The following is a 15,650-nucleotide window of genomic DNA, read 5'->3' as shown; positions in this document are numbered from 1 at the left end:
CCCGGCCCGGCCCGTGGCAGCCCCGCCGTGTGCCCGGGCCGTGCCGTGCCGTGCCCGGTGCCGTGGTGCTGAAGGACAGCTCCGCGCCTCCCCGCCCGCCGGCACGGCACGGCACGGCTCCGGGGCTCCGGGAGCCCACCCTGGGCTGCAGCCGGGCTCGGGCCGGATCCCGCAGGGACCGCCGCTTCCCCGCGTCCCGGGGCCCGCTGGCAGCTGGACGGGGGGCCGGGAACTTCCCGCAAGCTCCGCGCCGTGAAGCGCAGCCCGGCCCGCTCCGGGGCTCCTCGTGCACGCACGGAGCCGTCCCCGCCCTGGGGCGCTAACCCGGCGGGGGGCCCTGCTTCGGGTCTGCCTCTTCGTGGGGCTCTCGTCGAGCTCCGTCCCAAAGCGAAGCGGCCCGGCTCTGCCGGCGGCCCTTCGGCCCCGGAGCTGGGTGCCTCGGCTGCCTCGGGCTGGCCTGGGGAGCCGCAGGGGGCACCCCGCAGGTTTGGGGAATCACCTGCGGGTTTATTTTCGCCCCGCAGGCCTGAGGGAAGTCACCCGCAAGGGGCGAGCTGCCGCCCCCCCTGACCCTCACACGCCATCCCAGCCTGTCCGGGACGGAGCACGGGCTCCGTGGCTCTCTCCTTCCTTTCCTTCTCTCTTCTCCTTCCCCTTGCAGGGCAGGGCCTGCGGGCGGGAGGGCACCCAGGGGTGCCTCGGAGGAGGCGATCGGCGCCCGGGTGTCCGCGCAGCACAGCCCGAGCCAAGAGCGCGTTCATCTGGCGCCTGAGCTCCGACAGGTAGCTCCGCGCTAGCTGAGGCACCGAGGTGAGAAAATAGCTGGTGGGGAGCCAAGAGAGGCTTTGCAGCCAGAACGAACAAATGTCGAACATCGCCGGGAGTGACAGAAGCAAAACTGCAACGCGGGCTGGAGGCTGAGCTCCCGGCTGCGGCACGAGCGCCTTGCAGAGCCCCGGGGACAGCTCCCCGCTGCTCGGCCCAGCTCCCGGCCCACCTCCCACCTCGGAGGAGATGCTGGAGCAGCCGGAGATTTATCCTGCAGGCCTGGGCTTCCTCTGGCAGGGCTTCTTTCCCTTGTGCGTGCATGGCCATACAAAGGTTGGGGCACCAGAGCCATCATTTTGGAAATAAATCGTGTGCCCTCAGCCTGTGCCTGCACTGGAGCAGCCCCGACACAGGCACAAATGCCCCACTCCGTGCGTGCTGGGAGCAGCGTGCCCCTCATCTAACCTCGTCTAAATCTCCCTCCTGGCAGCACGTGTTGCCTGGGGGCTTTCACCGCCCCGTGCCGTCCCCGCGCTCTGTTGTGAGCCCAGGGTGAGCTTGTGTTTCAGGATGTGTACGTTCGGACTGGCTCGGGGACAGCACGGCAGGCAGGAGGCCCGCAGCATGCTGCTGGCGTTCCTAAGAAGAGCTAACGGACAGCAGCACCCCAAACCCTTACGTGCCCCGGGGGATGCTGACAGCAAAGTGCCCCAGCGCCCTGCGGACCCGCTCTGGGCAGGGGACCAGGGCCACACACCCTGTCCCAGCGCTGCTCCTGCCTTTGTGGGGCCCTGGCAGGATTCCTGGGGCTCGGGAGGTGTGAGGCTGAGCCCTGCACCCCAGCGGCCCCCTTGTACACAGGGCTGCCAGGACAGGTGGCTCCAGCGCAGCTGTAATGGCCTGATTCTCGCCTCTCCTTTCTGCCCTCACCACCCCCCCGAGCCCTTACTTCCGTCCCCTACACTGAATTCAGCAGCCGAGGCCAAGCCCCCGTCCAGTTTCTGAGCCAGGAGGGTCCTGCCTCCTTATTTCTTCACCACCCAGCCCTGCTGGAGGATTTTCCTCCCCTTGTAGAGCCCTGCACGCTGGTGATGCGAGGCTCAGCGCAGGAAGGGAGGCAGCATCCCATAGGGTTGGGTCTGGGGCTCCTGCTAAGGCCCTGCTGGCTGCAGGAAGCCCAGCGCTCCAGGAGCTATTAGTGTCAGCAGAGAGGACCTGCTCTCCCTCCTCTCCTCAGCAGGGAGCTGCTTTTTAAGCCTTTTCTCTTAATTCCCACTTGTCTCCCCAAAGCGCCGCTGTTCCCACCCCATTTCAGCTTTTTGCCTGGCATGGGGACCCCGTTCTCCTCCTGCCCCTGCTCCCCCGGTGCGCGAGGTGCGTGCCCGGGGGCTGGACGCAGGCAGAGGCGTGCGGCAGGGAGGGCGCACGCCGCGAGCTGCTCGGGGCCCTGCTGGGAGCTCGCCCCAGCTGTGCTTGCTCAGGGCAGCTCGGCTGCAGAGCCTGCCCCTGCCCCGCCGGCAGCGCCAAGCCCAGATAAGGCTGCTCAAACACGGCCCTGTTTGAGGAAGGGGCCGTTTCCAGGGCGCGCTGCTATTCCCCCAGTTTTCCCTCGCTGGGAAAACATTAGCTGCTCCTCCCAGCCCCCGCTCTTTCATTGAAAAAAAAATAATAATGGTGTACACACGGCCCCTCACGGGCAAACGGCTCCGTTTGCTCAGCCTTCCCCGGCCTTGTCTCCACGCACTGCGGCTGCCCGGTGGGCAGGGCGCTTTGTTAACATTTCTCCGACGCCAGGCACAGACGCACAGGCATCAGGGGGGGACAAACCGGCAAGGAAGCCCCCCCCAGCATCTTGCTGCGTGCTGCAGCGTGCAACAAGGCTTGGTCTGCTCCTTGCGAAGGGCTCTCCGTGATGCGCTTTTGGGGGCTCTTGGAATTTGGCTTGGAAAGTCAAGTTCTTACCCACCGCAGGAGGGGGACCAGGTGCCAGAGGAGATGAGGGGCAGGAACACAAGCAGCCACCAGGGACACCGGGGCGCACGTCCCCAGGTGTGGCTGGAGCACTTCGAGGAGCCCCTCAGGGGCTGCCATGGGGGTGGCAGCAGGGAGGGCTGCAACAGCTTCTGGTGGCAGCAGGCACGCGTGTGCACCCGCGTCACCCTGGCAGCTTTCTGCGGGCACACCCAGCGCGGCTCTGCAGACGCCTCTGCACCCAGAAAGGGCCGTCCCAGCTTGTCCCCAAGCACCCAGGGCCAGCCCCTGCAGCCAGGGCAGGTTGCAGGCAGCTCTGAGCTCACGTTCAGTGGCTTCCAGGCACGTTGTGTCGCCCACGGCCCCCCGTGTCCCCTCACCGGGCTGATGGCGATGGAGCAGACACCAGCAGGACACAGGTTGGTGTCTGGGGGCTGTATCTCACGAGGAGCATCCCACCTTGGGTGACTCTGGTGCCAGCAGCTTTAGAAGCCAGCTCCCACCTAGGGGGGAGGCCCTGCTGGGCATCAGCGGGATCCCCCAAAGGGATGCCCCCAGTTGGGGAGGGCTTGCAGCAGCCAGGATGAGGTTGCTCGGCACTGAGAGAGGCCCTGAGAGCTCCACAGCCACCCTTGCTCTGGTGAGCAGCAACTCCAGCGTAACCAGATACGACTGCCAGAAGGTAGAGGAGAAAGGGGCACGGACATCCTGACATCCCAAACGTCCACGCAAAGGGAGATGGAAGGGCAGGAGAGCCGTGCCTTGGTGCCCAAGCTGTGCTCACCCAGGTGCCAGCCCTCAGCAGTCCCCTGCCCCAAAAGGTCGCCCCCAGGACCCCGTTGCCCTCGCTGGCTCACAGGGAGGTTGAGGAGCCCCTCTCCAGGGGGGACCCCGCGCTCTCCCCCCTCCAGCACTGCCCCATTCACAAATCCTCCTCTCCCCCCAGCCCCGTCCCCTCCCGACGCCGGTGGCCCTCGCGTGGCGCCGCTTGGCCGCGTTTCTCGACACAGCCGGGACGATGTCAACAGCGCCCAGCCCTGCTTCTATACGGCCCCCCTGGGAAAGCCTCCGGAGCGCGCGGCCCCGCGCTGGCCAGGGCCACCAGGCTCCCGGCTCCTCGGGCAAGGGCTCCAATTGCTTCAGCTCCCACACAATGGGAGGTGGCGGGGGGCTCTCACAGCCCCGAGGCCACGGGCTGCATTTCCCATCGGGGCCGCGGCCAGAGCTGCCACATCACCTCCCAGCACAGCGGTGCTGGGCTCTTCTCTCCGGAGCGGCCCCGTGCCCAGGGACCCGCGGTGCATGGCCTAGGATTTTTGGTTTTCATTTGGTTTCCATTTGGGTTTCTGCTCTATTCTTGCAGCACGCAGGCCGTTCTCCCCTTCTCTGGTGCCTCTCCCTTTTGCCTGCCCCGTGGCTTTTCACTGGGTGACCTGGAGCTCATCCCTCACCGGCTCTGCCAGGCGCACGAAGCCTGTCCCAGCCCCTTGCTCCCCAGCCCCGGCACAGGGCGAAGCCCAGACCCACCTCTGCAGGTGGGAGGCCTGGGGAGGGACAGAGGACAGGGCACGGACCCCACTGCTCCCCTGCTGCCACCAGCCCTGGGAGCAGGTCCCTCCTGGGGGTGCTCTCCATGTGAACCCCGACCCGTGTCCGTCCCACCCCCTGTCCTGCCGCCCTGCACCCAGCACGGGCCATCGGTCCCCGCTCGGAGGGAAGCGGGGCAGGGGTGCAGCACCCTCTGCCCTCCCTGCACCCCTCCTGTGCCTTCTCTGGCATTTTTCAGCATCTCCTGGAAGAGATGAGCACGCACACACTTCTCCAGGGCCCCTACACTTACCTGGGGTGAGAAGTCCCTGATCCCCACCCAGTTTGGGCTCCATCACCCTATATTCTACACGTCCCTTATCTGCTCCCCAGCCTGCTTGCCCCCAGCCCCAGCCGGAGGCACGCCCTGCACCCAAGGGGCGAGGAGCACGGGGTGAAGGTGGCACGCCACGCCAGCAGGACGGCCACCCCGCGGGGGGCAGCCTTTGGGGCCGCCTGGCGGAGCCCCCCCCCGGGCTGCGGCCCCATGCTGCTCCCAGCTGCGAGCACTCGGAGCGAGGGAGGGGAGCGGGGAGCGGGTTTTGCAGCCCACAAAAGCAGATGTTGCTAATTGAGCCTTTGAGCTGCGTGCCAAGCTGGGGCATGGAGGCTCTGCCCGGCCTTCAGAACGGCTGCCAGGTCTCTGGCTTTGAAGATCATTGGGGGGGGGGGGGGGAAGAGGGGGCTGGTGGGGGGGCTGTGCATGCGTATCAGCTTCAGGCTGCAGCCGGGCTGAGACCTGCGCCTCTGCACCCACGGCTGGGGGGGCCGGGAATGCCCCTCCTGCTGGGGCAGGGGTCTTTGGGTCCGGGCCTCAGCCACGGTGGGTCAGGGCAGCCCGACCCCACGGTGCCGGTGGGAAGGCGGCACCTCCAGGCACTGGTGGCTGCTCCTCTTTTATTTTTTTATTTTTTATTATTTTTTATTATTTTTTAATTTTTTAATTTTTTAATTTTTTTAATTTTTTAATTTTTTTAAATTTTTTATTTATTTTATTTATTTTATTTATTTGGTGGTTAAAGCTGAAATGCCCTTGTTAGCAGTGGCAGGCCCTGGAGATGCCTGGGGGGAGAGGAGCACCACGGCCCCCGGGAGCATCCCCGGCCCCCCCCCCCCCCCCCGGAGCATCCCTGTCCCTCTGCTGCCCCCGCGTGGGCCGCCGGCACCACTGCGCCCCTCGGCCCAGCCCCACGCGTGGGGACCCTGGTAATGGGGGGGGGGGATGCTGGGGGAGAGCTCCCGGCAGGAAAATGGGAGCCGGGAAAATCCCCGGGGGCAGGGCACCGGGGTGACCCCAGCGCAGGGGGTCTGCCCCCAGGGTGCAGCCCCCCAGGGCAGGCAGAGACTGCTCCCCAGGAGCCCCAGCCAAAGGCAGGGCTCAAGACAAGCCCCAGTGTGCCTCCAAGGGCCCTCCCCAGGGAGGAATTACCTGCACGGCGCGGCTGGTGTCCATCCTGGAGGCACGGCCGGGGGGGGCTGGAAACAAGCGTGCCTGCCCTGAGCGCAGGAAGGGGCAGAGAGCCCTGGCCCGAGCTTAAATGGAGCCGTGGGCAGGTGTGGGGAGCCCAGGTGAGGACATTCAGGGCCGTCACAGCCCATCGGTGCCCCCCTCTTTGCTCCCTTACCCATTTCGGCAGCTGCAGCCCTGCGCCCACCCGCTGGCGGTGCTGGGGACGCGGGCAGGGCTGGGGCGCGCCTCCCCCGCTCTTTTCGTTTTTCTTTCCAAACAAACCTTCATCCCCGGGGATCAGTGTCTGTCCTGCGGGACTGACCCTGGGCCAATAGCAGCCCCTTCCCCCAGCTGCCCCCATCGCAGCCGGGGCAGGTTTTACGCGGGGAGCAGGCAGGTTGTCAAACAAAGCATCCCTCTAGAGGGGGGGGAGGCACGGGGAGGGGCAGGGCTGTGCCAGAGGGGGGCAGGCAGAGGGGAGGCACAGCAAAAAGGGGCAGGGGCAGGAGCCTTCAGCCTCGGCTGGGGCAGACCTGAAGCCAGCCAGGCAGGTTGGGGCCAGCACGGTGGTGCCTGCCCCGGTCCCAGGGGCCCTCTGCTGCTTGGCCAGGGGTCCCCGGTCCCCACGGGCAGCGCTGAGCCTCCTGCCGGCCTCGGGTCTTGCTGCTGCCTCCCTCTGTGTGAGCATCGGAGCCCTGCGGTCCCTGCCTGACCACGGGGTTCGGCTGGTGTGAGCCGAATTAGAGGTCCATCACCTTATTTTGTGCAATTAAATACCTGCTCTGAGGGGCACTGTGTCCCGCACAACCCCAGAGCGGAGGCTGAAAAGGAGCTGGAGGCCGAAAAAGGGTGGGGAGCCCAGGAAAAAAAAAAGTAGAGGTCAAAGAGGGGTGGGAAGGCCAGGCAAAAAGGAGAAGCCAAAAAGGGGTGGGATGTCAAGTAAAAGAATTAAAATTGTGGTGGCGAAAAAGCAAACAAACAAAAACAGAAACCCAGAGGCTGAGAAAAAGCGGGAACTGAAATAGGTGGGAGGTGAAAAGGGCTGGAAGCCCAGAGGGAAAAATGAAATAAAATAGGGGCCAAAAGAGAAATGGGCAGCCTGAGCGGGATGCGAGGCTGGAAAAGGGCTGGAGGCCAAGAAGGGGCTGAAAAAGAGGTCGGGACTGAGAAGTAGTGGGAGGCTGAGGAACGGAGGGAGGCCTGGAGGAGAGGGGAAGAGAAAGGAGTGGGGGAGGCTGGAGGGTGCTGGAGACCAGAAAAACTGGAGTCCGAAAAGGGGAGGGAGGCCAGCAAGAAGCGGAGGGCCAAAAAAAAAAAAAAATAAAGAAAAAAAAAAGGGGGAGGCTGAAGTGGAGGGGGAGGCTGAGCGGGGGAGGTCGGGCGCGGTGGGGCAGAGCTCCCCAGTTCCCGCATCTGCCTGGCTGTGCCGTGAGCCGGGCGGGCGCTAGGGGACAGCCGAGCTCCACGGACGGGGCCGGGAGCAGCCTCCGGCCCGGCACCCCCGGCCCCCCCGGCACCCCCGGCCCCCCCGGCACCCCCGGCCCCCCCGCACCCCCGCGGCCCCCCCTGGCACCCCGCAGCCCCCAGCACACCGCAGCCTGCCGGGGGATGGGGGCCGGGGGCTGCGTGCGGGACCCCCCCCGAGTGGGGTGGAACCGGGGGGGGGGGCTGCGGGGTGCCGGGTTGGGATTCGCATCCCAGCCCCGAGCGGTTCTGGGGGGCAGGAAGCACCCGGGGAGGTTCCCACCGCGGCTCTGCCCCGCAGCTGCCGCCGTTGCATAGGAAATATGGGAAAGGTTTTGGGAGCTCCCCGGTTTCGGGTCGGGCAGGGTGGGGGCCGCCGAGCCCCGCCGCGGGGAGCTGCCGCCGCTCGGAAATTAAGGAAGGGAGAAGGAAGGTAAGGAAATGCTGGCTGGGGTGGTGCCCGCAGCCCTCACGCCATGCCGCTGCCGGGCTCTGGCTCTGCCTGGGGGACCCGTGGCATCCTCGGGGGTGACCCCACTGTGCACCCCCCGCCCAGCCAAGCCTGGCGTCGGCTCCGGGCATCGCAGCGAGGAAGGAAAAATGAGCCAGGGAGAGGAAGGTGCTAACTCCATGGCCACGGTGGAGACGTGGCCCTCTGCAGAAACACCTCCTGCTCCGTCCCGTTGTGCTGGAGAAGCCGGGGGCCAGGTGTCCCCGCGTGGCAAGGGGCCCCCCGGTTGCGCGTCCCCACCGCGGGGCGCAGGGCGGGGGCCGGGGCGCGCGGCCCCTGCTCGGGGCGAGCGGAGCAGCTGTGTTTACTTTCCATCCGCTGGAGGGAACAACAGGGGATTTTTTTTTGTTTTGTTTTGCTTTATTCCATTTCATTTTTTTTTTTTGATTTTTTTTTTCGAGGCTTTGCGTGTCCTTCACCAGCCAGAAACCATCACGTAAACATCCGGCCGCTGCGCCAGGCGGAGAGCGCACGGCGAGGGAGGATGCGTCCTGCCTCCCCCTCCGGCCTCCCCTGCCACGGGTCCGGGTGGCACCGGGGTGATCCCCCCGGGATGGGCAGGGTTGGCACACTCAGGCCATGTCCCCGGCACGAGGGACGTGGGGGACAGAGGCTGAGCGCTGGTGGCAGCCGGCTCGGAGGAACGCACTCCGTCTCTCCGGAGAGATTTCGGAGCTCGTGCTGTGCCGGGGCAGGAGGCGCGGGGAGGCCCTGAGCACCTCTGCCAAGACTTAATCAGCAGGTTTGTTCCGAGTTGTGGCCGGCCTGATTAATCCAGGCTGTCTCTGCTGGGATGCTGATTTCAGAGCCTGCCGCTGAGAGCAAATTTCTGGCTATTGTGCGCAGAAAATTGCTCAGGTTCTGGCTGAATTATCTGTGTCCAGGGAAACGGAGCCGTACCTGGGTGGGACCAACGCTAACGGCTGCCTGTGGGGCCGGTGCCCTGCCGTGGGTGTCCGAGGGGCTCGGGGGGCTTGGGACAAAGCCGAGGCTCAGGGGCACAGCAGCCGGAGACTGAGGGGGAGACGGGACCTACGGCTGGCCCCGAGCATCGTGCCCTGTAGCGCGGAGGAGAGGAAGCATCGTGCTTTGAAGGAAACCTTACCCTCCGAGCTCCTGGGTCATTCACCACCAGCCTTTTGGCCAAGGGGCTGCAGCCAGGCGGAGCATCCTCGGGTTTGGGGCAGGTGGGAGCATCCTGGAGGGATCCCTGCGGGGCCATCCCTGCCGGCGTGGCCGGGAGAGCAGCCCCAGCGCCCGGGTGAGGCCTGGCGGCGGCGGAGGATTTGCTTTGTTTACTCTGCAACTTTGGCTATGGCTGGAGTTTGTTAAGGGGTCAGGCTGATTGGGCTGTTTTCCTGTACTTTACAATTTCCTATGTGGTACTTTAATAGACGTTAGGGCGCCTACAGCTACAGAGAGGCACTTTATTTTATTTTAGAAATGGAAGTAAATAAAGAAATAAATGCACCCAGCCACCGCCTCCCCCTCCCTGGCCGCCTCGTTCGCTCGCTATCTCTCCGCAGTCCCTCACCAGCTTCCTCTGGCTCGGGGGAACCTCGTTTAAACCAACCACAATATATTTTTAACGAGGACTGTTAATTAGCCCCGGCCCCAGCCTGCTGCGCGGGGCTGCCTCGCGGGCCGGGGCTGTGCGGCTCAGCGGGGCCGGGGCTCTCTCCTCGGTGTGGAGACACCGATGGGGGAGCCTTGGCAGTCAGCGCGTGATCTGTGCTCAGAGAGGGCTCCTCGGGAGGAAGGATTTCTTTGGGATGGGGCAGAGGAATGGAAGGCCAGCAGGGAGGACACCAGCACGATGCTGGAGCAGCCCCTGAGGCAGGCAGTGCTCTCCCCCTCACCACGGCACATCTCGACCAGGTCCCTGGGCAGGCTGTGACATTTTCTGCTGCCGTTTCGTCTCCTGAGGAGGAGGTGGGGCAGGGCAGGGGGCTGCCCGGTGCCCAGGGTGGCCGTGCAGCCGGAGGGGAGGTCACCCGTCGCTGCAGCAGTGGCACGGCCCCGTGGCACGGCAGGCACCCGCGCTCGGTGGCATCCTGCCCGCGGGGCACGGGGACCTGCTGCCGGTGCTTTGCTTTTGCGCAAACAGCGGGGCCGGTGCATTGATAAGGTGCCAGCGGTGCCTTTCTCTGGGCCCTTTCCCTGCTCTCCCAAGCCCCGAGGGCAAACATTCCTGGCATATTTGTCATGTTCGGCTCAATACAGCATCCTTCAGAAAAGAAAAAAAATCAAATAAAAGAAAATCCAGTTCTTCCACTACTCCCTTTAGCGTTCTTTTACACTTAAGCTTTTTAATTCCAGCCCTGAATAACACTCTTTATGGGGAGGCCTGAAAACCTGCAGCCGGGGCAGGGGGGGTGGGTGAGCACAGGGGTGGGGGGCTATGGGGGGGCACGGGGGGAGCACTGGGTGTCGCCCCCCACTCCCGGCACCCCAGCCATAGGGACTGACTAATGGCAGGGCTCACGTGCACCATCTATTGGGGTAAAGCAGGGGCAGCCTCGATCCCAGGCGGCTCTGGCACCTCCAGGGCCCGGGTGCGATGCCCCCCGTGCTGGGTTGGGGTGGTGGCACTGGGGACGTCACCCCGGGGCCGGGTGCCTACAGGTGGAGGTCCCCAGCACAGCCGCTTTCCTCTTCTCCTTACCCCACCCCTTTCCCATTTTCCATCCCGTTCCTCTCTTCCCCTCTCACCTGCCGCCCTCCTCCTCCTCCTTCCTTCCCCCAAGGCGGTAAAAACCCCACGGGGCACGTTTCTCACTGCTGGTTTGCCAGGCTGGTGCTCAGCGGGGCCGGGCAGTGCCACCTCCACATCTCACAACGAACCTCCCCATCTGCCCGTCCGCGCCCCGCAGCCCGGGCACGGTGCCCCGCGCCGGCCGCTCGCCCTGCCCTGCCCTGCCCTGCCCTGCCCTGCCCTGCCGCGGCTTGCTCGGCGCTGGAGCTGCCTAGCTCCATTTCAAAGGACACCTGGGTACGGGGGCGAGCGCCACGCCGCTTCAGAGAGCTCGCCGAGCTTGGGAAAAAGCCTCCGAGGCTCTTCCCCAGCTGCTCGCCTCCCCGCCACTCGCCCATCAGCCCGCGCCGCTGGCACGCTGCCTCCCCGCCGCGGACACGCGCAAGCCCGGGCAGCGCGGAGGAGGCTGGCGGAGCTGCCACGGGCACCCCGGCCTCGGGGCTCCACCTCCGGGGTGTGGGATGGGGCGAGCATCCCCTGGCCCCGGGATGAGCATCCTGCCAGGCGAGGGGTCCCGGCAGAGCCCCGCTCCCTGCCTGCAGCTGGACGCGGTGCTCGCTGCCTTCCCACTGCCTCCTCCTGGCCCTCCCCGAGGAAAGTGATGTTTTTGGAGGAGAATGAAAGAAAAGCAGGGAGCGCTCGCTGCGCTAATTCTGTCAGGGAGCCAAGAAATATGAAGCGCCCCTTTGTTTTCCGAGCAATTATCCTCCCCGAGTTGGCTTTTTGTATCTCGGTGTGTAAAACCAGCCATTACATCCTCCCTTATCTGCGGGGAGCGCAGATCTCTGCCTGCTCCCCGTGCTGCCCCGTGCTGCCCCGTGCTCCCGACCTCTCTGCCTCGGGCACCATCCAGGTCGGGCTGGTCCTGAGCACGGGCGTTTGCAAAGAGCAGTTTCTGACCCATTTTGTGGGTATTTCCACCGAGCCATTGCCTGCAACGCCCCTGGCAGCTCCCGGGGTGCAAGGGCCGGTGTCCCCCAGGCTGGGCAGGGCTGGCCGAGCGCTGCGCCCGCAGGCACCGCAGGAAAAGGAGCCGGGAGTGCTTGCAGTGAGAGGCAGGGCTTTATAGGGCCCCGATAAGAAAGCAGGGGGAATTGCCCCGTGTTGGTGGTGGCCTTGGTAGGAGCAGGAAGAAGTCGCTCTGTGGCTCCCAGGCCGATGGCTTGTCCTGCTTCTTGGAATGACGAAAGCAAAGGCTGACGGAGCTCCTCGGTCCTCTCTCGGGAAACCCGTGGACAGAGCGAAGCTGCAGCCCTCACCCCTCACCGTTCAGCCACGTCCCGGCCATGCCCTCGCTCTGGGGTCCGGGCCCCAGACCACCAGGCACCCGCACACCCCCCTGCGGCATCCCGTCTCTCCTTATCTCCCCACTTATCTATCTTCGGGGCTGGCAGGTTTTACGAGGGGCTTTTCTTTAGGACGCAGAGCAAATCTGCAGCTTATAAACGCGGAGCCCGGCATGCTGCAGGTGCAACGCGTGCCGCAGGCACTTCCCCGGCGCTCCCCGGGTGGCACAGGTCTCCCCTGTGGCTCCACCAGCACCTGCCCTTTGCTCTCTGTGCCTGCTGCTCTGGTTCTGCCCCACAGCTCTGGTGATCCCTCACAGTCCTGCCCTCGTAGCCCTGCCCTGCACAGTCCCCCAGGCTCCCTGCATTGCATCTGCTGCGAGAAGATGCCGTGATGGGAAGTGCGCGGTGACCGGCCTGCTCCGTGGCCAGCTCTCCTCTCTGCTGGCCGTGTGCCCTCACACCTCCTGCTTGCGGCTGCTCTGCCGTGCCCAGCAAAAACCCCTTTTGAAAGTCCACGGGTCTAAAACTTTACACAAATGCAAGAGGAGACTTGAAAAGCGCATGGAAAAGTAGCTTCTGGGGGGTTGCTGCTCCCAGATCGGCCTGGGCTGGAAACTATGAGAGGCTGGGGAAGCACCTGGGGAAGCACCACCCGTGCTGTGCTCTTCTTACTCTTCGTCAGGTTTCTGCTCCCATCGCAGATGGCCCTGGGGTAGAGGTGCTTCTGTGCTCCTACAGCCCGACCCCATGCTGCCCTTCTGGGTAAGACGTGCCACTGGAAGTAGCAGGCGGCTCACAACTTGGCTGGGTTTCCTGGCCGAAGGACCCAAGCCGTGTTCCTGCCTTCAGCCCCTTCCTGTCCCTCCTCCTCCCGCCCAGGATTAGGGCCTCGAGACCTCCACGTGCACAGAGACCTTGACAGCGAGCGGGCTGGGGCGGCCCCGAGCACCCCTGTGCAGGGCGCAGCTGCGGGGGCTCAGCGGGGGAAGCTGCGGCCCCATAAACAAGCTGCAAGCCGGAGAGCATCCTCGGAAAGGAGCCCCCCTCCCCGGCCCTCCCCACAGCTGCAGCTGCCTCCGGTCTGCAGCGGGTCCGGGCGGGCCGATAAACACCGCCGGCGGTCCGTAAACAGCCCGAGCCTAAACAGGACGGGGACGGTCGCATCTGTCCCCAGCTCCGCCAGGACGGGCTGCCTCGGGTCCTCTCGCCGTGGTGAAGAAAGGCTGGAGGGGCTGCCGGTGAAAAAATGAGAAACCCGCGGCTTAAATTTGATTTTCACGTCTGTCTGAAGGTGCTTTGTTCACCCTCGGGGCTTTTTGTCCCAGAGACAGCAGCCGGCTGGCTTAATGCTGATGGACGAGCCCTTCGCTCGCTCTCGGGCTGCCCGGAGGAAGCAGTGAAAGCCATTTCGTGTGCTGGTGGCTGCGAGGAGCAGGAGCCGCTGCCCAAGGCGACAGAGGTCTCATGCAAAGCCTGGGCACAAATTATCCTGCTCATTTTAGGACGAGGACGCGAGCAGAGGCGTGGAGGGGAGGCACAGAGCGGCACGGCAGCACCGTGGGTGCCGCGGGGCAGGGCTGCACCCGCACGCCCCACGTCTGCGCGGGGAGGCTCGGTCCCTATCGCAGACAGCCTGAAATAAACGGGCTGACAGCTCGGCCGGGAAGGGCTTTCCTGGCAGGGGGCGCGGGCGTCGAGCCAGCCGGCGGGGTCTGGCCCCTGCCTCGGGAACATCTTTGCTCTGATGGCAAGCACAAGCGCGTGTGCCTAGGTGTAAGCCAAGCAGCCCGTGCCAGGTCTTGCTACCTACTTAATACCTGGGGCCCGCTCGGTGGTGACGACTCCCTCCTGGGTCGTGAATATTTTTAGCACTCTGCTAGAGTGATTTTAGTGCCCAGAGAGGCCGGGTCCTGGCTGGCCTCAGCAGGCAGCGCTGGGGCCAGTGATGTTATTCCAAGGATGTCTTCCCCTATACAGAGCCCGCGGGACCTACAGAATATCCTGATCTATTTCTCTCTCTCTCTCTTTTTTTTTTAAAAAAAAAACTTTCTCTGATGTAAGCGGAAATAAATCTGCTGCTTTGGAAGCTGGGGAAGCTGCAGGTCTCTCTGCTGCTTTGGCGCGGGGCTGGGAGCTCGAACAAAGGGCAGATCTGTCCCTCCTCACCCCCCCCCGGGGCCGGGGCTGCAGAAAGCATCCGTGCTGAGAGCCGAGCTGTGGCTGTGCCCCTACCCTTTGGTCTGCGCGAGGGGCTCCATCTGGAAGCACTAAGGACGGAGGGGAAACTGGGTTCCCAATATTGTGCTTGGCTGCGCTCTTGTTGTAGCGACTGCTGTTAATGCAAATCCCGTGTTGATTTTCTCCAGCTCGCTTAGCTCGGTCGCGAGGCGAGAGCAGGATTTCTCTCCAGCTGGAGCCAGGAGGTGGCTGCGGAGGCGGGGGGGGGGTCCGGTCACGCAGGGCACGGGGCAGCACAGCCCCCAGGTTCACCCACGCACTGTCCCGGGTGGCGTGGGGATGAGACCACCGGGGCCGCCGGGTGCCCCCCAGGCACCCGCCCCTGGGTTGGCTGGGCTCAGGAAGGCATGTTTGGGATCTAGGGGATGGGATTGCAGAAGCCACGGGCAGCTCACCCCGAGCACCCGCAGCCATTTGGGGCAGAACCTGCTTTTCCAGAATCTGCTTTTGGGTGGGAAGCACCCGGGTGCGCCTGGGCGCTGGGCAGGGTGCGCGTGGCAGCCCCGGGTCACTTCTCAGCTGGGGCTGAGCTCTGGAGAGCTTCAGCCGGGAATGAGAAAAATTCCTCTGACGCGGGGAGCGAGCACCAACACCTCTCCGTAACCTCGGCCCGGAGCTGCCGGGTGCGGGCGAGGGTTTTCCTGCCCTCAAAGGGCCCCGCGCCCTGCGCAGCTGCCCTGCAGCCTCCCCTCCCCGCACCGAGGGTAGGGGCAGGGTCAGCAGGTGACAATTTGAGCAAAAACTGATCCCATTCCAGGTTCTTGAAGTCATTTTGCCTTTGTAATGTGCTAATTCCTGGGCCCAGAGAATAATTGGTTCCAGACCCCGGAGCATTTCTGCGGGAGGGTGATGGCTCTTGGCAGCCCCTTCCCACCTCCAGCGGGAACCTGCAGCTGCGGCGGGGCCATGGTGCGGCTCGTGCTGCGGGAGGACGGCACGGGGACGGCCCCAGCTCCCCGAGCTGCTGCCACCGAGCCCAATCCTGCCCACGGCAGGGACGGGGAAGGGCCTGGGCAGCGCATGCTGCTCTGCCCTTGGTGGCCGCGGGATGCAGCCTGGGGTCGCCCCTGCCGCTGCTGCTCATCCTCCCTGGCCGCTGGCCGTGCCCCCCGCCGTGGGGGACATCTGCTCGTGCTTTTCTCTTTGCCTCCAGCTCCCCAGGCCGGAGGTGTTGCTTCAATCTTTCCGAGGGTTCAGGGAGTTCAAAGACTTTTTCCGACGGTTCCCATCGGGCCGCACCTTCCCCAGATTGCATCAACGCGAGAGACCGCGCTATCCGCCGCGCCTGGCCCCGCGGTTAGCTCATCCCTTGGCCGGGATGTTCCCATCCTGTTTGGATTTATTCACCCATCTGCCACGGATCCCGGGGGCCGCTTCTGGTCTGCCCTCCTGGGGACCCCTCGTCGGAACGCCTGCAAGTGCGGGTGCCCCTTGCGTGAGCGTCAGAACTGGGGGTCCCAGCTGCAACTTGAGCCCCATCTCTGCCCTCCTGTGGGGCTGGGATCGCTGCAGGGGCACGCAGGGCTGCTCCCCCCATGGCCGCAGCTGTGGCTCGTCCTCTGCTTGTCCCCAGGGGTGTCCCATCCAAGGGAACGGCCACCGATGGGAGAAGGGGGG

At 64.9% G+C, this 15,650-nt stretch overlaps 1 protein-coding gene across 1 annotated transcript; it reads left to right on the top strand.

The window, feature by feature from the left end:
- Positions 1 to 3,322: 3,322 nt before the first annotated feature.
- On the top strand, positions 3,323 to 10,027 carry LOC308176940 (uncharacterized protein; the record flags this gene model as incomplete). The annotated part of the gene is made up of 3 exons (XM_080553430.1): positions 3,323 to 3,379; positions 3,426 to 6,522; positions 8,153 to 10,027. The coding sequence occupies 2 exons, from the start codon at positions 3,323 to 3,325 to the stop codon at positions 4,542 to 4,544; spliced, it is 1,176 nt and encodes a 391-aa protein (XP_080409556.1). The 3' UTR covers positions 4,545 to 6,522; positions 8,153 to 10,027.
- Between the last annotated feature and the right edge of the window lie 5,623 nt (positions 10,028 to 15,650).

Source organism: Anser brachyrhynchus (assembly GCF_964034855.1).
Source record: "Anser brachyrhynchus genome assembly, chromosome: 13".
In the NCBI taxonomy this organism is placed as follows: domain Eukaryota; kingdom Metazoa; phylum Chordata; class Aves; order Anseriformes; family Anatidae; genus Anser; species Anser brachyrhynchus.
The sequence above is the reverse complement of the archived record's forward strand: the minus strand, read 5'-3'. Positions and strand labels throughout refer to the sequence as shown.